Source organism: Filobasidium floriforme (genome assembly GCF_021052385.1).
Source record: "Filobasidium floriforme strain CBS 6241 chromosome Unknown HD553scaffold_3, whole genome shotgun sequence".
Taxonomy (NCBI): Eukaryota; Fungi; Basidiomycota; class Tremellomycetes; order Filobasidiales; family Filobasidiaceae; genus Filobasidium; species Filobasidium floriforme.
This window is the reverse complement of record NW_025763624.1, coordinates 477,684-499,871: the sequence shown is the minus strand read 5'-3', so window position 1 is coordinate 499,871 and position 22,188 is coordinate 477,684. Positions and strand designations below refer to the sequence as shown.

The window sequence follows — 22,188 nt, the reverse complement described above, 5'->3', positions numbered from 1 at the left end:
GGTGCAATTGGCAGGGGTGAGGCTTTTGGAACTACCTGAGGGAGATGATGATGCACAGTGCAATGACACAACCCGTAGATTGCGAAGAGGAACGACATTAGTACTTCATCATCCATGACGAGTCTTGCACATATGGTCTTTCTGTGTATTGGCGCAATGATTGGATCAGCAGGTGGTCAGCGGATGGCAGCCTGATGCCGCCTTGGTGGAACAAAGGAATCAGGCCGACTGTGTCAGCATCGGCCGGTACAAGGTGCTTCTCCGTGATCTTTGTAGTGGCTCGTGACCTCTCGTTGTTGAAGGCGTCGCTGAGATGAAAGGAAGATGAGGACTAAAACCCTATATAACAAACACAATGGGCGAACCACTTGATTATACTGAAGCTCTGAACGGTGGCAGGTCACATCCGCTCATCCTGAATTATACACTTGCACAAACTTACCACAAACAACGAAGACCATGGCTCAACCAGACAACAGCACATCCGCCCAGAGTTTACTGGAGAACAAGATCCTTGCTCGGCAGCAACGGATCGTCAAGCATTGCGCTGACCAGTTGGCGATCGAAATCCGATCTGACTGGGAGCATACCGTTACCCATCCGTCGGCGGCACTCGGCTCGGAAAGGCGTCGCGGTCATGTGGTTGAGGACCAAGACTTGTTATGGTGGACCAAGAAGTGGAACGATGTTGCCGGACCCAGAGAACTGCGCGAAATTTTCAGCAGAATCTCAGGATTGGGAAGCGATAACATCCCACGACCAAAGTTCCACCTCGATTTCGGTGGAGATGGTGTACCTTACAGGTTTGTGAACCTGAACGACGGAAGGATTGCGTACCAGCCTATCATTGAAATCAGCTACACACGCGAGGCCAATCAAGGTCAGAGCGACCGTCCGACGGTCGAAATCTGTCACAAGGAAACTTTGTATCTTCCGTCTAGATGGATCGATGGAGGCCGTTATCAATTCTGGTACAGCGACGCAGAGTACACTACTCACGACGACGGTAGCGAAGAAACTGGATTCTCTTTCACGTCGTTTTCCTACGTCAAGCCTAAAGGAATCAGTATCGCCCCGACGACTCGCTCTGCTCCCGGGTCAAATATTACCGCCCAATCAGGAAGTACCGGCTCCACTGTCGAAACTGCTCCTTCCGGGCAAATCTGACCCTTCACAGGTCATCAAGGTGCCTCAGCCCGGATCCAGAGATAATGACGATTCTTTGACCCCAATACGCCGCTCTTGTATGGTACTGTTGTAGCCGTAAGATGTCTAGAATCGTGTCCGATTTGTTCCACCCGAGAGATTCCGATTCAGGAGTGGTACAGTGGCCATTCGTTCATGAGATATCGAAAAATTACCTCATACATAAATGTAGATGCAGCTTAACTGCTGCGAATACGGATACGATGGAGCCTGATCCCATCCAGCAACAAGGGCTCTCCTTTTTCGAGCTATCGGTCCATGTGATATCAATACACTCTACTCGAACCAGTCAGGCGGTGAGGTATGAGTTTCCCTGTCTATCATCTCAAGCGGAGATAAGTAATGTGAATAGCCTCGGTCCCCAATGTACCTCGACTGTGGCCAAAACGTTCACTTGACGCGTGACTACCGTTAGGACATTTGCCTGGGCGATCATGAAAGGAGGTCCTTCTCCTTAGTAACCCTACCACCGAATGCTGGCATATAGGATGCCATTCATGGAAGCAAGGCTATCTCTGCCCTTTCGTTGAATCTAAACTGGAACTCACAGTATCGATCATCAGCAACGCCATTCTCAAGTCAAGGCGAAACACTTCCGTTACGAATATGCCCATACCGAGACGAGATAGTTTCAGAGCGGAGACCCGTCGTCAGACTGGAGAAGCTATTGCGGATGCGGTAGCTGCTCACATGTTGGTTTACGTGACGGATCGCTTCCATGATTTCATACGAAAGAAAGGCACTTTCGAGGTCTCGGAGGAGAGAGATTGCAGCCAGGGCATCAAAGAGATTGTTCGCAAGCGCTACCCAGATCCCTTACCCTACATCGAAGAACTTGGCGTATGTACACGAAAGCTGGACGTGCTGGATCAGTTGTCTACAAGGCGTGCGAGCCCGAACGCTAGGAAAGGTCACGTGCTTCGTCTTTTGCTTACATTACAATGGAAACTACCAGTGTGGCACGAGAACAATCCCGGCGGGTGCAAAGAGAATCCAAGCGAGGACAAAGAGACATATGAGCGTATCATAGTACTTCCAGCAAAGACAGAGCTTTCCCAAATCCTTGAGGGCAACTATACTAGGGAGTGGACCATCAGTGTCTGTCACGCCATAGCAGATCGACCGATCAGCTCGACCAGAGTCATAGCGCCCAGCTGTTCAGGCTTATCGAAGCGGGATCTAATATCGTGGCAACTGGAGGTTGATAGTTGCAGCCGCTTTGACCTTGGTCACAGCGTGTCCATCTCGGATGCCGAACCATCACCATCGACGATTAGTCGCCTCTCCTTCTGCTAGCTAATATTGTTGAAGACAGGAGTTGTATACACGGTCGGCTAAATGTCAATGCACCCGCCAGCTATGATCAATCGAACTTGAATAGCTACCTGGTGAGACCTTGGATTATCCATGCGATCAGGTCCCTCGGTTTTGTAGTCGTGTTGACGACGTGAGTGTCGAAGGAGCCATCTCATGGAGGCGGGACCGATGGGCTTTTCTGAGCATCGACCCGAAGCTGCTGCGGCGCCGCTCGCGCTTTCGCACCACAGCGAAGAGTGGTATCACTGGTACATTTCCAGCTTGGAATCGTCTCGGGCGTCTTACTAGTTCTTTGCACACTGTCGGCTACCTGCTGATCTTAGAATGAAGAGTAATGTTAGAACTCCCTTTTCTGACCGGCTAGCTGATAGATTTGAGCCATCCGGAAGGTACTCATCGGATGTCCAGCTTCTCCTTGTTTCCTGGTTTATGCGCAAGTTTTGACCGCTCGCCGAGTGTGCACAGAATGGAGAAAGCGAATACTTGTTGTTATAGGGGGCTGATCGACGAATCTGGATTGATAATCCTCAAACTCACTCGAAGATGGGCCGATGATGACACGATTTTGATCGAAGCAGCTGCCTAGTACAGCACGCCTGTAGCAGCGCTCGATAGGACAATGGAAGGAGCCGCGCAAGATGACGTAACGCCTGAGTAGCCAAGATCGCCTGACCAAACGACATTCAGCTAGACGAGGTCATCTTTGACCGGAATCGATGGGACAGCTAGTATCGGTCCTTCTCTCTATCGACAAAAAACGACAGAACACAGGGGCTGGCGAGCAGCGCGAGCCATCACGTGAGCGGAAGCTATCCTGCTATCGCACAAGTGTTTCAGGGTCCGGGAGTACTGTCTAGGCCACGCGCAGCGCCGCTCCTTCAGGGAACGAACGGGGTACCCCTTAACATCAAGGGAAAATACAGAGTAGTAAAATGCTACGAATCGTTCACAAACGCCCTGAAGTCCTGTATATAGCCCGCTCCGGCCCATGAATGCTGTTCCCGAGTCGCTTAAAAACAATATCAGGTCAGCAAAAGCCATCATATCGAAGCCCGTCTCTTCGCACATTCAATACCCATACAAGGGATGACTCCTGAAGAATATTCAGACGCCCAAGACAAGGTGGGGGAGGAGGTATTCATGGAATTCCGTCTGGATCTACTGGAAAGGTGGTACAACTTGTGTGCTAAGGAGCGGACAGAAGCGATGGCGAAGGGAGGGAGCGATTTGCGCCAGCATTTCGAAAGATGTTTCCCTGAAGGTACGGTCGTTCATCTAATGGGTCTTAGTGACAAACACGATGATCAGAAAGCGGAACTTGAACGAGTCATCGGTGCGCGAGCTCACTTGGACAGAGTGAGTCTCAATAAGCAGCTCACGAAAACACATCGCTTGAGGATCGTCGTCATACTGGCATGGGAGAAGCCGATCGCTCTCAGACGTTCTGCACGCATTCGAGAGCAAAACATACCGTTGACCCAAACGTTTCATACCCATCATACTCTCGGCCGTACGGAATATATCGGTCCCACCCAGGCAGGCAAGGAATCGCTATCCATTGCGTCCATCGGTAGCACAGATGTGACTTCGAAGAGAGAGTCGCATGATTCTTCGTTTGTCATTCATGAATTCTCCCAAAGTCACGAACCCGTTCAGAATACATCTAGCATGCCTTCGGTCGAAATCGCAGACTAAACTCTCTGAGCCTTTCATTTTTGTTCTGGTTCTTCAAAGATAGATGTCACTGCTACTGCTCAAGCCTTGTAGATATACGGATAGTAGATTTCGAGATCAAGCTGTCGAAGCATTTCAAAACATGTGGACTGCGACAACGGTTCTGGCTTTTGCATCGAGCACATACAGTAAAGCTGGAAAAAAACGTTATAGAACATTCTGGAATACTGTGGTAAACGCCCAAAAAGTAAAAGGTCGTTTGCTAGTGATCTGCATACAAGGGGCTCTGGGTCTACCGGGAGCCATAGAGCTTCCGTATTGGCTGAAGCTCACTCGATTGGCACCTCTGTCTACGCGATGAACGGGTCCTACAACGATTGACCGCAACTGCCCACGAGACTTAGTGAAAGGAAGGATACACTTTGCCTTACTGTCGACTCGGCATCTTGGTTCTCACGAACTATATTGATGACACCATACGAGCCCCAAAGGCAGCCAAGGTGTACAGAGCAGCTGATGACGACATGTCCCACTTCCTTGATATCAGCTGACGTAGTGAACGAAACCGGTTGAGAACCTCGATAGGGCTACTCCGCCGAGAACCTTCGGTATGCAGCACACCGTCCGGATCTGCTAGAAGTGTCAGGTGAACGATGCTTATCTTGCCTTATATCATTGGTCACCGGATAAGGGGAAGGCAAAGGGGGCGGGCAAGGCCATTTTCTCGGTGGTGAGGGATGAAAGGAGGAGCTGGCAGTCGCGTGCGATGTTGTGAGGGATAAGGTGTCGTTGTCTAGGAACAAGGGAACTCATGAAAGGCGAGGAAGCATATATATATGGCTATCTCGGTGTGTATGAGTGCCTAATTGTTCCGGGTTCCTCTATGCCCCAATTCACATCCATCCTTATCTATCTCGACATCGGGCCAACCCATTTACAAACGCCTCCTCTGCATCCACGAGTATGACAACAGTCAAAACAGTTTGCCAGGGTATAATCGCGCAATTGTTGAGAGAGTGGCGACACCATGTCCAAAAAAAGTATCAGAACCAGCACGGCCAGTTCGATTTCGACACAAAGACAACTCAATGGTTAGAGGGGTGGAAGGAACTTACACCCGTTCTAGGATTGATCAATGCGCTTGCCAAGACGGAAAATTTCGTCTCGTGGCGTGGGACCATGACGTTTACCGGTCCTCCATCGAGCCCCGGTAGCAGGACTGTCTACACCGGAAATCTCCAGCTGCAAGCCTGGTGGCAACCTAAGGAAGATTCTGTGACTACAGAACAGTACAGCTATCTGGTAGAACTTCCGATCACCCGCAACAAGGATCAAATAAGCCAAACCTTCGTCAACGATATGTGGTTTCGACAGGAGTGTAGCGGAAGCATTGGTGAGGCTGACCTGAACGGCTCGATCGTCAGTACTGCGCCGATCGACAGGAACACCGCGTCGACCATGTGGGGTTCCTCCGCGGAGGTGACCAGTATCTCGGAAGGCACTGAGTTTCGATTATTGTGATCCAGATAGTACCGTCGGTTCGAGCTGCTCGCTATCTCGTCCGTTCTTAGTCGTTGTCAATCGAGATCCATTTCGCGTTTATTACTCTGAGAATGTGAGGTGTGTTCACCAATTTCTGGCCCTCTTCACCGGCTTTTGCCGCTTTGCCGAAATCTAGACCTGAAACACTCGTCCTTTGATGGGCCCAAACCGACACGCGCCATTGACGCCACCCGTCATTGCCGGTTGGCAAGGAAGCAGCGGGGCATCGAGGTTTCTCGCCGCTCAAGGAAAAACCCAGATGATAAGTAGACCATCGTTAGACCGTGTAGCGCAAAGGACGGGGGAGGAAACCCCTGTCACAGCTTTACCATGATTTCAGCTCATGATCGTATCGTCATGCAGCTTTGAATCGGTTTCCACAGGATTTGGTCAGGGATAAAACACGGTTAATCCTGTAGACCCAGCCAGGTCCAGGCCTGAAACGCCTTCAGTCCCCTCCACAAAAGGAACTCGATCTCCGATCATTGCGACATCGCTGCCGACGAAATACTCAGGTGATGTGATAACCATATAAGGCAAGTCTTGCTTCGTTATCTTTCGACTAGACTGCACGTCCATAAATCACATTGCAAAGGAAAAACCAGACACAGAAGGAGAAGAGATCCTGAACTAGCTCAAGATGGTCCACTATCAGATGATTCCCATCAAACCGGAAGAAAGGGACGATGGCACCATAAAAACTGAGCCAGGCGACGACATGGAAGGATCGCCTGACCAGTCGATCGCAAGGAGATTGGCGGAGGACAGGGATGAAGTGGGGTCAAGGATCTGCTTGGCATTGCTGAACGCCTCTCTTGCCGCTTGGCAGCGAAAGACTGTCGAGCAACAGGAAGAGATACTCGCGACGGGATGGAGGGACGACAGACCTGATGGGCCGCGACGCCTCATAGAGAGTCTCGGTATTGTGTTGGACAGGCAGGTAGATGGCTCCAAATTCCTCGGGATTTGCTTCGAGTTTGGAAATGTCATCAAGGTGTTCCGCGATCCCTCGGGGCGGCCCAGACTTGAAGTGTCTCTGACCTTCTGGTGGGATCAGAATCTTCCACGAGGGACCTACCTCCACCATCGTGTCCCAGGAACACACTCGCATCAAATCAGTTGTGATCTGAGACCGGCAGAGACGCTAGAGGGCCTCATCGATGTGACCGAGATGATCACGGAGAGAGAGGGCTACGATCAGACTTTGATAATTGATGAAACTGGAACGAGCTCTTTTCTCCTCAAGACAATGGAAGTCGATCTCTCTCAACTAGAGTCGTTCTCGACACTCTAGTCACAGAGTTATCTTTCATACTAGCCCCTTTTGCCAGCCCGGTCATGCGAAGATGCTTCAATCGAAGCCGTCCTCTAGCTTTCAACCGATCTCGCTAAAGGAGTCTGTATATATGTAGATTTAGACTACTCAAATCGAAAGCAGTGTTGTAAACAAGGTTTCGATAACGAGGAATTGTCGTATCTGCAGTACAGCTTAGGGATTGGCCATCGCTCCATTCTGGCCCACGTCGATTTTCGTCATCGCCTAGTAAAGTCTTTGAGCTGCCAAATCGCGATCCTCCTATCCTTTCCACCGCTGACCAACCACCCCTCAGTTTTCTTCCTCGCTCTCCCAACCGAACTCGTCCCGTACTCTTCGTCTTCGCTGTCTTCTTCCCCTTCACGCCGGTCTCCAGTCTCGTTGAAGGGAAATACGAGCGTATTGCACATGTCTCGATGATAAGCCAGCGTTCCTAGCGATTTGAAAGACTTGACCGAGAACAGGCGTATACTAAGCAAGCGCGTTTCCAATGAGATCAGCATAACGGATAAATTCGATCAATGGTCGACCAGGACACACCTCCCGTCCCATCCGGCTACAGCGACGATCTTTCCGGTAGAGTCGACCTTGACATCAGCATTCCCGATCTGCTTTGTTGCATGCTTTTTCATGCGTGTGGTAACATCGCCTTGATCATTCTGAACACAACGACATGAGGGGTTGTCAGCCAAGCTTTCCGTCTGCTTGAATCGAGCTGACTTACTTCAAGGTTGTAGCGAACAAGCTGGTGATCCGCAGAAACCGTAAACGCAAAATCCAACTTTGGCGAGACACTCATTGCCATGACTTCCCAACCACTTGTCAACACCGACCCCAATCCGATCCGAGTACGTTGCGAGACTTACTGGCCTCGTTGTGTCCCTTTTCCCTCCATAGACATCGCCACACCCCCTCCTTTCCCTTCTGTAGCCTGATATCGGTCTCCAGGTCCCACTGGTCACATTCCCAGACTTCTACCCGTCCGTCCTCGAAGGCCAGTACCGTACGCAATTTATCTTGGTGAAAGTATAGATGGATGCCCATGATCAAAGCATTGCGGTTCTGCCCTTCGGTTCCTGGGGTAGAGATGGTGGGGATCGGGTCGTGCGTGAAGGCTGCATGAAGACGGGTAAGGGTTGGGAGGTGGTAGATGTCGACCTGATTTCAAAGCGCTAGATCAGCGGGCGCACCATGATGAACCCTGACACCAGAACTCACCGAATCCGAGTCCATCAAGTTCGGAACGGCCAATAGGCCCTGTCTCCCGCTCCCTAATCCGGGACATCCGTCCGGTCTACGTCTCTTCCTGCTCATCGTCTTCATCTTCTCCCCCGTCAAACCGAGCTCTTCCGGGATCTCCACCAACGCAAATTTGCAAAAGTTCAGAGAGTTGGTAGGTAGGGAATCTAGCATTCTTGGAGGAGGTAGAAGAGGAGTGATGGTCGGGATGGCAGAGACGGTAGTGACTGTGGGCTTGGAGCTTGTTGACGGTTCCGGTTGTGACGGTTCCGCCGGAGGAGAGGTGGATGATGAGGCCGATGCTGATGTCGACCCGGTCTCCAAGGGCGAGTGAAAGTGTATCACATTGTCACGGCCTTGACTTTGCTTTTTGAACAAGGTATCAGAGACGGGTCCAAGGTTTCCCTTTATCAGCTCGCAGGCGAATATCAAATGGCTGCGTGTCGACTTACCTAACAAGTCCTCCATCCCATTCACCGACGCCAAGAACTCCTTCTCCGTGTGCTTTCCATGAAGAGATGACCCTCTTGAGTTTCAAGTCGGTAATGGCGATATTTCCATCTTCGTCGCCCGAGTACAGCAGGTCGTTCGAATGAGAAAAGGCAAGGTGATGCAAGGGGGACTGATGATGCCGCAAGACATGAAACGGCGATGGCGGTGCTGGCATGTTTGAGGGTCTATGATACCGTGCTACTGGGACTGCTTGAGGCCTTTTAATCCCTGTATTGTCTTTTGTACAGATGGGATGTGTAGCTGTGTAGGTAGGTGTGAGCATGTAGAGGGTTGTAACGATCGATTCCTGACCCCTTTTCGCTCCCCTTTCGCTCAAGTCCGAAGTCATGAATTTTGCTCAAACCTTGCTCTTTGATATTCACAGAGACTGCTACTAACTATTATATACTATCGACATAGTCTTCCCCTACCCGTCCCAACGATAGATGCAGACGCCTAGAAAGAACAAAGAGGCAGCCACTGAATTGCCCAAGACCCCAACTCATACTCAACAGGACCCGCCGACGACCCCGCAATCGCAATACATCTGGCGTTGCCGTTGTTGCAATTCGACACATCTACACACGCCTTCTCCCTCGAGAAAACACTCGACACCGAAGACTCCTCGACACAAGGACGTCTTAGGTAGCCCCTCTATCAAAAGAATCAAATCGACCCCGGGAAAATCTTCGTTGGCTGTAGGACAGGTGGACAGGACGCTCACTAGCCCGAGCAAGAAACGGGACGTCGATCGACAGGAGATCCAAGAACTTTTACGACAAGCTAGTCCTCCTCCGAATCTGCAAGCCAGTGAAGGAGATCACGAGCCACCACCAAGGAGACTAGCATTAGAGCCGATCATGGAGGTAGACACCGAACCCCAGGCGGGTCCTTCTCAGCCCCAGCAGGATGTCGGAACCGGGATGGACGTCGATTCTGGTCCATCTTTCACCCCACAAGCTCCGTTCGACATCAACGCCGATCCGCATCACAATCTCTCTCCAGACTTTCTCGCTTCTCTACAAGAAGAAGATCCCTCGGATTCCATCGCCTATACTCTCCCCATTTACCTTTCTGCCCAGCTAGCTCCTACTTTGCAGCTTTTCCAATACCCCCTGCATCACCGGCCGATCACCCTCTCCCCCTACGCTCAGTCTAAGGGGCAAACAATCACCGCCAGGATGAAAGAGGCTGTCGAGAGGTTCGAACTCGAAGTCCCTGTGGACATGAGGGAAGACGTCTGGGACGAGGAAAAGGCGGAGGAGATGGGTTTTCAGGGCGGAAAAGGCGGATTAGGCAGCAAGGACGACAAGAAGAAGATGAAGTCGGGGCAGGAAGGGTGGGGAAGTAAGATGAGGTTGAGGAGCGAAGAAGTCCCGCATGTGACGGGTTATTGGAGTGGGATCGTGCATGATAGTAAGCGCTTTGATTTCTGATTTGCTCAATCCCCTCTTCACCGTCTAACCCTCTACCTATCCGTGCAGACGCTCTACACGTCCACCCCATCAACAAGCTCGTTCAACTCCGTCCTGAGCTCGGATATTTGGACGACCTGGACAAGAAGAAGCGGAACGAAGAAGCTCGTCGGAAACGTCGTGGGGGCGACGATTTCTCCGGGTCGGAGGATGACGAGGATGTGGATGATGCGCCTGCTGGGAAGAACAAGAAACCTGGGTCCGACGAGCTGAAGAGCGTTACCGTGAGACGGCTAAACCTGTCATGACTGAGATACCTCTGGAGCTAAATCCAACAACCCGCGTTCCTTCAGATGCAACTCGCCTCCATGCCCAACCTATCGCACGATAGCGAGACTCGCCGAACCACCAAGATGGGTACCGGAGGTACGATCGGGTTGACGAGCCAGATCCGAGCGAGGATCGTCAAGTCGCTCAAGAACGAGATGGAGGATGTTTGGAAGCAGTGGAACTGGGTCGAGGGAGAGCAGGTAAGTCCTTGGATCCGTAACAGTCGTCTCTGTTCTGCGATGCTGATGTGGAACCTCACTGTGCAGCTCGACGAAGTAGCCGACGCTCTGGACAGGTTGATCTTGCCGGACGAGAACCGGACCGTTCTCAAGTGCGGGACCAAGAATCTCGATTTCATCTCGAAAGAGAATATCGGAGAGGGGGCCAAGTTGCCGAACTAGACTAGCCTCTTTGTCGTAGCTAACTACATCACATGCATACTTGGCACAGCTTAGGATCACGTTCAGCTTGATGATAGTTCACGCGCACATGAATTCATCTTGCATTGGGAATGGATGCTTTATTATGATCGTTATATCCCCGCTGTCTTGTTATTCAACGTGACCGGACATAATTTCAGCCTGGTCAAACCGCCCGTGCTACCGTGTTGAAAGGCTTATAAAGGATGCGTTACATGCCAGCATGATCTCGCAAGGAGATCGACCTTGTCTGGTCATGTTCAAGTATAGGGGTACGCGAGCTGCATAAGATTGACCGTTCACATAAAGTACAGGAACTACAAGCAAGTCAAGTAAGAAATCATATTGAGATCGTGTCGTGAATGGTCGTAATGCTGCGAGAGAGGTCGTCAAGTTCGAGATAGGAATGCGGGAATGGTAGTGTATAGATTCGTGAAATGTCACGTCAAGTATGCGCCGGTGAGCGGAGAGATCGTCGGCAAAATTTGCTAGGCGAAAGTAGCGGAACTGATCTCAACCGAAGTCGCAGTCGGGGCCACGGGAGCGACATTCATTCGTGATCGCCGGGATCATTGGCGTGGTTCCATACGATACGATGAATTCGACTCTCCCGAGATCGATGAAGTCCTGGCAATGAGCGATATCGCGGATGCTTTTGGGGTTCTTACGCCTGATTGCGTGCACTTTGCGATAAATTGGGTATACCTTGTCATTCTCTATGATGGAGAAAATCAGCCTGATCTTCTCCAGGTCGGGGCGTGTATGCAACAACACCGACAGAAAGGTTTGCATGCCGATGTCGGTCGGATCGCCTTCCAGTTTGACGTGCCAACCCAAGTGGGTTCCGTCATGATATGCGTCCACGTTGGGCAAGCACATATGCCTCAACAGCATCTTGGCTTCGCATACATGGACATGTGTTGAGTGAAGGCGGGATCAAAACCCATGACGAGGGTGAGAGTCTGAAACCTGGTCGCAGTGAGAAGAAGCCATGACCAATAGTCCCACTAATCGAGCAGAAACTAATCAGCCCGACTGGGTACGTATCCTGTCACCTCCGAAAAGACTGACCCATAGAGCTTGTCCCATCATATCGAGCGGATCTGCGCAGCAAACAGCGTGAATCCGCAGCTTTGCGGAAATGGGTCCCTGACGATATTGTGACGTCGACTAGATGTGAAGTCAGTAACTGGAAGCGTGAGAACAAGTTCATCAAGCCTTTTGATGTGTTGGCATATAGCTTGGACTTTCAGGGGAAAACAGTCTACCTCTTCGGTCTCGTTACCGCTTGCCGAAAGAGTCAGGGTTTGAACGCCTGGGCCGCATCTAATTCGGCAGGTCTGCGTGTCCAGTCCCTCTCCATTGCGGCACAATACCCTTGCTGTTCGGCTGGGTCTGACATCCCCGGGGTCGCCCCCTGAACGGCGTTCGCTGAGGGATCTTGAAACCCTTTTTTGTCTGTTTCAATTCATTCCATAATAGCTCGACTATACACCTTCTCCTACTTCATTCTCCTTCCCCATCCAAGTCCTGCATCAATCGTTGCTCTTTCCATCTGAACCCGATTCTTCCCTCGTCCACTCGATCATCTAGTGAGGACCGCCAAAGGCCTGACCGAGCTCAGGGCCGATAGGTTCCCATTGATCCGCAGATGGCTTGATCTGGAGCGGTTCGTGGCTGTTCAAGGTCGAGTGGGAAGGTGATAAGGAGTGATGTTCCGGAGTCCATAAACAACCGGGAACGAATGGAAGCAAGGGAACAGGAGGTGATGTAGAGGAGGATCAAGGACGAAGAAAGGTAATTCGAATATCAGTCAAGCTTGTCAAAACCGAAATCTTTGTATCTTGCGAAAGACCGTGACTCACGCCTGCCACTCCAACATCTTGCCCGCCAACTTCAATTCATCCTCGGCCATCTCAATGACCTGCTCGATCATCCCCTCGTCGATCTCCTTCTCCACCTTCGCTACGTCCTCGTTGGCAGATGCGACGAGCTTTGTCCGCTGTTCCAACAGAGCCTGAGTGGCTTGACGGTAGACGGATTCTTTGGGGAGTTGGGAGACGATGGAAAGGGTGGATTTGTAAGTCTGGAGGAGGTGAGGGAGAGGAGCGGGGTGGACGGCGAGACCGGTGATACCGGTGGTCACTCGGTGGGGTCTGCAATGGGACGGGAAGGGGCGTCAGATGTAGTGTTTGGTAGTCCAACACGACAGGTGCTTACTGCAGAGCGCTGAGGAGGACACGGGATGATCGGAACATGATAACAGAGAGTGAAAGTCTAGCCTTGAGTCTATGGTGTCTTTGGGATATCTGTTCCATACGACTAGATCACGATTTCGTTCAGATCACACTTTGACAACTTGATCGAGGTCGCCCTAGGCTGAAAGAACAATCGTCATAACAAGTATTCAATTTCAAGTTAAGTCTGCAGATCTGACGCCAATCAACAACCACTCAATTCAGCTCTAGCTCAGATCGACTTGATCTTGACCAGGTTGCGAAGACGGATTAAAGAAGCTGGTATGATGCAGGCCGACAGCTTGCAGCTTGTCGTTGTCCCCGTTCACATAGGTCGTGACTTGCGTAACTCTGCGTTGTTTCGGCAGGATGACTTTCACATGGTATGAGCAAAGGATTGAATTTGCGTTGCGATTTGTCTCTGGTAGACTGGGCAGAGACATCGTGCATCGTGTCATCTCATGGCCAAACATATGCGTACGAAGGGTGATTGTAACGATTGATAGTAAACGGGAAATCATATGACAGAGCGTACAAGAGATTCGTGACGATATAAACGGCACTGTGATTATAGCAAAAGCCCCAAGGAGCGAGCGGTGAGATGGTAGGCTTACGGGCAATTACGTCCGGCATTCCGTCTCACAACCTTTAAAAAGGAGAGAATTTCCGCAATCAGCGACCGCTCATCAAAAAAATCTCAATCTCGGTCAAGCCACGAAGGTCGAGTAACGTCCAGGCAGGTGTGTGGGAGATCTCAGATACCGTTGTAATAATTTTCGATTCGCGCATTCTCCCCGAGAGGAGTCGCACAGTGTGAATACGATTAGTTGAAATGGGTGTCATCATTGCGGTTGGTGGGAGTGAGGACGAGGTCGACGTCTCTCTTGCTGGTCGTTTCTTGTTGTTCGGGTGTGGTGTAGGTGTAGGAGAGACGGGGCAAGGACAGAGAGAAGAGAACGAGAAGGGATGCTCACGATTTAAATCAAGTCCGGCTCGAATCGGTAGCAACCGTGCATCGTCCTCGTTGTTGTCAATCCCGGCCGCTCGAAGACGAATCCTGACCATATTGGTCCTGCCGAGGTTGTGAGCCAAATCGTACAAGTAGGAATCTTGAGTACGAAAAGATTGAGAGTCGATGCATCTTATACCTTCGGATCGTGGAGGGTCGAGAGCGAAAGACTTCCTGCGCTTCTCGGGCGACTGTTTGCGCTTCTACTATGTCGAACATATCGCTGCAACGCGCGCCTCACTGAGCGCGAGATCGACACATGGATGAGCGGCGACCCGCCGTAAGCTCTCTTGATTCGACGCTGATAGCGCTCACTTCAGTCACAATAGAACGCGGGATGTACCCAGAGAATTAGTTTGATGAACGATAACCGCTTGGGGGTCGGAGAAAGCTTGCGGAAAGTTACGTCGAACATTGCCCCAAGCCGCGCTCGATTACCGTCAAACGCGTCGCGCCTGCTCGTGCAACGTAACTTGAATAACATAAACAGGTAGGCCGGCAGTATCGCTAAGGTGGTACATGATTGTGTATGTCCCGTGATGAACGCCTGAAGCGTTAGCATACTGATGGGAAGATCCTACAAGTGGACATCCGTCTGTCATATGTCCGTTTGCAACTGCGCCAACCCAGACTAACCATATTGCTCCCGTTCTGCTGCGAGTTGTTTCGGCACTTGATCATGATCCGGCAGTCAAGATTAAGAGGAGAAGGACCCTTCTTCAAGCTGCGAGTTGTAGCAAGAAGTCTTCGTCTTGCACCTCGAGGCTCTTGCGATACTGCGACTTCGCTGTACAGAGTGCGAGTCGCTGAATCGATGCGTTTCGCTTGGACATGCTCTCGACGTCGGTGGCTTGTCACTGTTCTTCACTTTATACTTCCGAAATGAAAAGCGTCACTTCGTTCGCGCCAATCTCGATGTCATCACGATCATCCGAACCACCCTTGACCGGATCCCGCGATCGCTCGGGGAGTCCAGAAATGCCAGACACGCTCGGCCCACCCCAGCTCGAATGAGCGTGACGTGATACCTCGTGTGAGGGTTCCTGGAACTTGTTGCCCGCATCTTACGGGATGGGATGCTTGGCGAGTACTGTATCGTGGGAATTGCTGACCTGATCCCCCCGCGTTCCCGGCCCGACTTTGTCAACAAAAGAGCGATCGTGACACCCATATCTGGTAGTTTCGGTTCTCACACACGCAAGCATACGCACGTACAACCTTTCAGGCCTCCCATGCACTACCATCTCGGAAACTCGTTCGAGATCCTCTCGATCCGTCCCGCATCATCTCGTTCAGACCTCGAGACACCATTACCACCGTCAACACCCAGCCGGCCGCACCCATCTCCGGGTCGACGTCGCTCTCCTTCGAAGCCTTCGAGGCTTGCTTTACTGTTCTCCCGATCCGGCGAGCTGGGCTGGGTCGATCGAATACGGTCGCGACCATAACCATCTCAACGATACAATCAGAATAGAGGCTATAGTGCTATAGCGACAATAGCCACCAGAACGTAAGGTCGACAAGACGACACTGGTACCGTAGAGGATCCGCGAGAGATCGCTACGAACCCACCTTAGACAATCCCGAGATAGGATACGTGACGTGCTATCGTTCATCGTACTAGGTCGCCGTACTGCCAACCGTACTTGGCAGTACCAACTCTCTGTTAGATTTGCTGGCCAAATCCGAACAGACGTCACGATACCCAGGAGGGGACAAGAAGGACCAGAAGGACAAACCAGAGGATAGTCGGTCTGCTGGAGCAATCAATAGCGAATATTGCGGTGAACGACCGGGCTACAGCGGGGGATCGTTCGCTACACCAACGATGCATATGGACAAGACCTCATCACGATTCAGTTCATTGGCTTGATTCGACAAACATATCCTCTGGAAACACAGCTCGGAAGCCACATTCACTGTACACACACGGACACGACCGCATCCCACTCAATCTCTACCGGCTGCTTTGTCAGAGCCACCTTGATCTCGGATCTGCACTTTTTCCTTCCACTTTGACATCTACTCGGACCCGATATCGGCATCGCCATCGGAGCCGGCGACTACCACATTCGGGTCGGACCAGAACGAACCATCTTCTTTCGGGCTCGTCGAGTTCACGTAACGTTACCCAGTGATTTTCGGCCGGTCTCACGTCTGGAATACGAGCTCTGCGGACCCGATTCCCGAAGTTCAAGCAGAGTACAATAAGAGGCAAGAAGGACGAAAGACGACCCAAAGAGGAAGAAGCAGAGGGGAACAGGTTGGGATAAGCAAACAGTCATGCCACCTACTCTGTCTTTCTTCAGGTCCTCGACCCAGGCTCAACCACCTGGTGGTCAAGGCCCTCCACCACAATCCCCCTCGCAATACCAACAAGCACACACACAACAAAGTACAGCACCGCCGCCAACGGCTTCGATGTCGACATCGGCCCGGACAATCACACCTCCTTCACCTCGCTCGCAACCTCCTTGGCCGTTCCCAACTTCTACCAATCTTCAGGTAGACCCGACGAATCCCCAGTCTCACGGGATCGTCCGCTCTGGTTCACCTAGTACGAGCTCGTTTGACAATACTGCTACGCATAGCAATCCAAACCAGAATTCCAGTCAGAACACGTATGCAAACCCTCCGCCTCCTCCCAGCAGGTTCGGTTCGAGTGGGTCTTGGTCTCGAGGGAAAAAGTCGAGGTTTTCTTCCGTCACTGCCGGGTCATCTACCGGTGCTGGAGCGGGCGGGAGTGGGTCGCCGACGAGACCAGGCCACGGGCAGGATGTGCAAGGGAATGCCGGTACGGACGATCCGGGATCCGGAGGTGGTATTGGACATGGGAGGAGGATGACGAGTATCACAGAAGGAATCCCTTCTTCTACCTCCTCGCATCAGCCGGCACAAACGACTTTTTCAATACCCGGATCACGGGAAATGAATATGGGATCAGGTTCGAACCCGAGTTCGTTTCCCCGTTCAGCCTCTCCTTCTCGCTCGTTCCCAGATCACCATCACCCGGCGAACGCCCAAACGCACTCGCATACTCACCATCTCTCACTCTCCGTGGCGCCGAGGGGATCGTCTGCCATGCCTCCTCCTTCGCCGCACGCTCGATCTAAGCCCAGGGGGTTGTCAGAGAACGGGAATCTGAATGGGGAGAAACGCCGGGCGGGTTGGTTTGCCGGCTTGGTTCCCGGTGGGTCCGGGGGTACGAGTAATAATGCTGGAGGGACAGCTACAGGAGGAGTCGGGCAGGAGGCGGAACCCGCAGGGAGGACCCGCAGATTGGGATCTGGGTCGTCGATACTCTCTAATCCGTTCTCTACCTCCGCAAGAGACCCGGACCAGAACTCCACCACCGCCTCGACCTTGCCCAGAGGCTCGATCGACGAGGATCCCACCTTTTTCAGCGGGCCGGCCGTCAATCGTTCGGCGAGCTTCAAGTTGGGGTTCAGGAACAGGGTCTCTAGTTCGAGTAAGCCTGGGACGACGACGGTGGGAGGGCTGAACATTTCGGGACCGATCGGGCCGATGGTCAAGGCTTCCCAGGAAGAAATTCTGCAAGAGTTTGGCCGGCTACGGACGGGCTCCGAGGCGGACGACCCGGTTCTGAGGGAATTCCGGTCCACAAGCCTGGACCAAGGGCTCAAATTGCGTTCGAGCTCGTTTACCGCAGGGGACAAACCGAGCTTCTCGTCAAGCCCGCTGGAGGATAAAGAGGGCGTATTCAGGCTCGCTTCACGGGTACCATCTACAGGCGTACCCAACACTGCGCCGATTCAACGGCCTGTCACGCCCGAACGTACACAGCTGGCTCAGATGCCTGGGACGCCCTTGGCACAGACCAGGAGCGGTTCCTACAATGGTACTAGTCAGATCAACTTGTACCCGACCCCGTTATCCCCTCCAGTGAGGAGACCCACTGTCGCGAGCCGTCGATCGGGACAATCGCCAGTTCCTTTTGCCTGGCCCCCCAGAGGCGTCGAGGCGGGTTGTCTCTCGCCACGCCAGCCTGCGCAACAAGACTCGGTTGATGTATACTCCTCGGCCGGTGAAGGGCAAGGTCCGTCGTTCCGACCTGCTTCTCCCTCTGGGAGCCGGGCCAGCCCGAGCAGCGCCGAATGGTTATCCCGTAAGCCGAGCTCGACCTTCGACCCTCATACTCGAGAATTTGCACTCGGCCCAGTTAGGCCGATCGAAGAGAGGAACACCAAGAGAAAACCCGTACCCCTGCTATCCCGTACTGCGGAGCCGGTTCAGCTCCCACACCTCAGACAGCGGACAAGTGACGACTCCGAGGAGCACAAATACTCGACATCGGGCGCCGAGGCGGACGAAGACAGCGAGGAGCAGCTATCTAGCGTCGAGGACGCCGTGATCACGCGGGCTGAGCGCGTCGTCTCACCTCGCAAGGATAGCTTTTCTTCGACCTCATTCTCCATCGCAACGACACCGCCACGATCGCCTGCGCTAGTGCCAAGGGATTCCAAGGACGAGTTTCAGGTCGAGACGGTCTGTGTGCCAAGCGCCGACGGCGAGACAATGCGGTGGGAGATTGTCGTCAGAAGGATGCCTTCTGGATCGTCGCCTGGTAGCGCGGGTGTCTCCAATGCTTCAGGTCCGGTACAGCTCTCACAGCACCGTACGACCACCAGAGCTCCTATCACCGCCTCCTCGCTGAACTTGTCGCTCTCGCTCGACCGACCCACGGGCAAGCTGGCGTTCTTGAGTTTGCCTACTTCCGCCAATGATCCACACGCAACCCCGGTCCGATCTCGAGCGCCTCAACCATCAGCGTCCGGCATCGCCAGGGCCCGCATTGACAGCTCACCTGGGCCTTCTCCGTCGCCATCGCCATCTCCATACAATCGCGATTCCGGACTCGGCAGGTCCGCCTCGATCCGACCCGCTCCCGAATCGTCCACCATCACGTCGCCGACGTTTGCACCTTCAGCTCGGGCTATGCGATCGATGGGCGATCGACGACAAATGATATCGCCGCCGATGTGGCCCAACTCACCTCTGTCTCCCGGCGCTCCTATCACTCCCGTTTCACCGCCAGGTTCGCCTCGCGAAGTCGTCGTTCGACAGCGCCGCAAGGCTAGTCTCCAAGGAGGAGTACTTTACACCCGCACGCATGACAATCAGGTCTAGATGCCATTTCGATTTTATGTTACCTGTCGCGGAGAGCTCGACGCCCCGCACTAAGATAGTTCTCTTTGTGCTCTTATAATTCGGTTTCGCTTGATTCTGATCTCCACTTGTATCAAGACAAACACACGCATCGTCTTCATGCATGGGCTCCTATTAAATACGCTTTCGCTTTACAACTATGCGGGGGTCTATTGCGTCCTTTGCGAGAAAGAGACGACAGCGTACTTTCCATCGACTCGCCAGTTCGCGTGTTCCTTGTCGAGTCGCTCAGCGGTCCCTTCAGGTAAGCCAACGCTATGGCCGACAATACGTTAGCGCAATCGCCTTTGCCTCTTTTGCTCTGCTACGTCAACTCACATCGGATCGGCCTTGTTGGTACGCAGGCTTAGCAGATTGACTTGGCCTGCCATCGGTCCTAGCGCGGTGTCAAACGGCGTCGTAGGATTCCACTTGCCATCCGCGACGAGTCTGTCCGCAAGTACACGCATTTCTCGTCAGCAACGCTCTTGTGAAGAAAAGGGAACATCGTTGACCGAGACGCACTTTCGGTAATTTAAATCACCCTTGAGGATGACCAAGTCTGATTTTTGAAGCTCTTTCTGGAGTTTGGGATCTTTCTCGGGAATACGCTGATAAGGGTGTTGCGTCGTCCAGAACCCACCCAGGTCGGTAACCTTTCCGATGGGGGTGTCCAACGGTACGGACAGTTTGAACCGTCCGGCCGAGAGATGCTCGCGCCATCGAGCGGAAAGAGCCGAGAGGATGTCGAGATCCTCTTGCTCTAGTCCTTCGGTGTGTTTGGCAAAGAAGGTTTGATCCGCCAGCGAATCGATAGCCCAGCTGATATCATCGACGTGAGCGTCAAGTCGTATCGGATTGGGCAACGACGATGGGCTCACGAGAAGTCATATGGCATCACGTCCGAAACGAACCAAGGGATATCCTTCGGGCTGTAGACAAAAGGCCATACGTCAGCGCAGAAACAGTACGATCGCAGGGTCTTGAACCGCAACTCACTGGAAGACTACTTCCGAGACACAAGGAGTTCTGAGCAGGAAGTCGGCCAAGATAAGATCGGTGTAAAGCTGCGAAATGGATCTCAGATCAGCGTTTGGACAGAGTGCGACAATCTGGTATTCTTTGACAAACCTCAAATCCGGCTGTGTCAGATCCAGAAGCGATTTTAGCGTTTGCTCAAAGTGTAGACCCGTTCTAGCCGAACTTACCGTTGTCAAGCACGATATCAACCCGACCGTTCTTGACGTTCTTGACGATCGCCCACACCTTTTCCAGATCATTCCGAAGGATAAACTTGGCTTGCTCCGCTTGACTGGCCGAACCGAGTTGTTGCAGTTTTTGGAGGTCCGAGTACGACAGATCGACGAGGAGCGACAGGTCCTGGACGAGATAGTAATGGGCCTCAGCTGTGCAAGGATAGCGGTAAGAGATCGAAAGCCTGTGCTTACGGTGGCGTTTCCCCACAAAGCGGCTTGCATCATCTCACTAAAACAATCGAACCCAAAGGATCCGCGTCAGATCCGGAGGTACACGTGACGCGACCGCTAGACTCACTAGAAGACGACTTCCATCGCGGATCCCTTCTCCTTGTAACCCTGCAACAACTCGTCCTGTTCGCCATCCAGCTTTTTCAAGCTCTTGGCCAAATCTACGGAATGTGGATCACGTCTGGCCGTCAAGGAATCATCTCGCGATCGTAGAGCTGTTACTGTCAAGACTCACGGATGATGGCAGTAGAGCTCGATTTGTAGGTATCGGCTTTCTGGGTGAAGAACGGGTCGAACTGGTTCCAATGCTTTGTCTTAGCAAAGTATGTTCTCAGACGCCGATATCTGATTACACACCAGAAGCATGGCGGCAGCAGCGTACCGGGATATCCGGGCACGGTGTCAGCCTCTTATAGCGAAACGCAGCCTGAAGAGCAAAGAGCGAGATACTTACAGGTAGCATTCCGCAAAGAGCCAAGCGGCGGTAAACCAGGTATCGTCTGTCCCGTCAAGGGCTTTCAGATGTTCGTTGTAGCAGTCGACATTCGAGCCACCATCATCTTCTATCGGTCTGCGACATATCCGGTCCGCAAGGTAAGACTTCGCAGCGTGTTAACACATGGCTCGGACGTCGAGACTCACGATAACACCTTGTTCCTGCCCATATCATGCTTCAACTCGCTGATAGACCTGATGATCTCCTTGCCTTCCTCAATTTTCTCCTTGCTGGCTTCTGATTCCGACTCTTTGGATGTGGTAACATGGTGTATCTCGTTTGAGAGTGTAGAGACGATCTGAGTGAGAATGGTCGGCCATCTAAGAAACGTTGCGAAACGGTCAGCCAGGTTCAATAGCGTATGAGGTGACCCAGTCGGCTTACCGCTTCGCCACCGTTGTATAGCTGATACCAAGATCATTGTCAGCCCCCCTCTATCTGCAATCCTCTCAGTACCTTGGCCGGCTTACGAAAAGCTGAAAAGAGAGCGATCGATGCGTTAGCCAAGCTATAGGAGCATGCACGTTGTTTCGAGCTCGTACCTGCCCTTGTCTTTCGGCGAAAATTGGCCCACAGGCAGCTTCCAAGATGTAGCAGTCTCGGTCATTCTATCGATTGATGCTCAGGGCTGTGAGTAGCGTATCTGCCAGCAAGTCTCACTCGACCATTGCACAAGTCGAGGGAAGACCTAGCCAACTGCTCTTGGTTTTAGCTCGGCAGCTCTAGCGAACGGGGGATGATTAGGTTCCGAAGATATGCTTCCGGATGCTTTCAAATGCTTCCGATGCCGTCGAATCGGCCGGTCAACGTCCGTGAACACTAGTTGTACTGTAGCTTTTGGTAG

General features: G+C 52.4%; 7 protein-coding genes across 7 annotated transcripts; 4 read left to right on the top strand and 3 right to left on the bottom strand.

The window, feature by feature from the left end:
• Positions 1-459: 459 nt before the first annotated feature.
• HD553DRAFT_321998 (uncharacterized protein) lies at positions 460-2,851 on the top strand (the record flags this gene model as incomplete). Its single annotated transcript, XM_046181266.1, has 3 exons — positions 460-1,123; positions 1,694-2,304; positions 2,588-2,851. 3 exons carry the CDS (start codon positions 460-462, stop codon positions 2,849-2,851), a joined length of 1,539 nt encoding a protein of 512 aa, XP_046039177.1.
• Positions 2,852-5,160: 2,309 nt separating this feature from the next.
• Positions 5,161-6,108, top strand: HD553DRAFT_321996 (uncharacterized protein; the record flags this gene model as incomplete). Its single annotated transcript, XM_046181265.1, has 3 exons — positions 5,161-5,676; positions 5,769-5,812; positions 6,030-6,108. The coding sequence occupies 3 exons, from the start codon at positions 5,161-5,163 to the stop codon at positions 6,106-6,108; spliced, it is 639 nt and encodes a 212-aa protein (XP_046039176.1).
• A 1,164-nt stretch (positions 6,109-7,272) lies between these two features.
• On the bottom strand, positions 7,273-8,960 carry HD553DRAFT_339342 (WD40-repeat-containing domain protein; the record flags this gene model as incomplete). The annotated part of the gene is made up of 6 exons (XM_046182435.1): positions 7,273-7,525; positions 7,595-7,713; positions 7,779-7,861; positions 7,921-8,212; positions 8,273-8,654; positions 8,746-8,960. The coding sequence occupies 6 exons, from the start codon at positions 8,958-8,960 to the stop codon at positions 7,273-7,275; spliced, it is 1,344 nt and encodes a 447-aa protein (XP_046039175.1).
• Positions 8,961-9,362: 402 nt separating this feature from the next.
• HD553DRAFT_305224 (Sin-like protein conserved region-domain-containing protein) lies at positions 9,363-11,145 on the top strand. Its single transcript, XM_046179124.1, has 4 exons — positions 9,363-10,201; positions 10,270-10,484; positions 10,554-10,730; positions 10,797-11,145. The coding sequence occupies exons 1-4, from the start codon at positions 9,646-9,648 to the stop codon at positions 10,929-10,931; spliced, it is 1,083 nt and encodes a 360-aa protein (XP_046039174.1). The 5' UTR covers positions 9,363-9,645; the 3' UTR covers positions 10,932-11,145.
• A 1,254-nt stretch (positions 11,146-12,399) lies between these two features.
• On the bottom strand, positions 12,400-13,244 carry HD553DRAFT_280641 (NADH2 dehydrogenase). The gene is made up of 3 exons (XM_046178109.1): positions 13,170-13,244; positions 12,815-13,105; positions 12,400-12,626 (listed from the first exon to the last, which is right to left on the bottom strand). The coding sequence occupies exons 1-3, from the start codon at positions 13,205-13,207 to the stop codon at positions 12,539-12,541; spliced, it is 417 nt and encodes a 138-aa protein (XP_046039173.1). The 5' UTR covers positions 13,208-13,244; the 3' UTR covers positions 12,400-12,538.
• Positions 13,245-13,669: 425 nt separating this feature from the next.
• On the top strand, positions 13,670-19,343 carry HD553DRAFT_333708 (uncharacterized protein; the record flags this gene model as incomplete). Its single annotated transcript, XM_046182114.1, has 6 exons — positions 13,670-14,102; positions 14,192-14,475; positions 14,991-15,037; positions 15,234-15,616; positions 15,820-16,007; positions 16,505-19,343. Exons 1-6 carry the CDS (start codon positions 14,019-14,021, stop codon positions 19,341-19,343), a joined length of 3,825 nt encoding a protein of 1,274 aa, XP_046039172.1. The 5' UTR covers positions 13,670-14,018.
• Positions 19,344-19,531: 188 nt separating this feature from the next.
• Positions 19,532-21,951, bottom strand: HD553DRAFT_339338 (uncharacterized protein; the record flags this gene model as incomplete). The annotated part of the gene is made up of 15 exons (XM_046182434.1): positions 19,532-19,637; positions 19,701-19,811; positions 19,887-20,183; positions 20,243-20,293; positions 20,361-20,428; positions 20,493-20,503; positions 20,570-20,741; positions 20,810-20,846; positions 20,916-21,009; positions 21,084-21,193; positions 21,303-21,419; positions 21,491-21,664; positions 21,729-21,749; positions 21,815-21,820; positions 21,887-21,951. The coding sequence occupies 15 exons, from the start codon at positions 21,949-21,951 to the stop codon at positions 19,532-19,534; spliced, it is 1,440 nt and encodes a 479-aa protein (XP_046039171.1).
• Between the last annotated feature and the right edge of the window lie 237 nt (positions 21,952-22,188).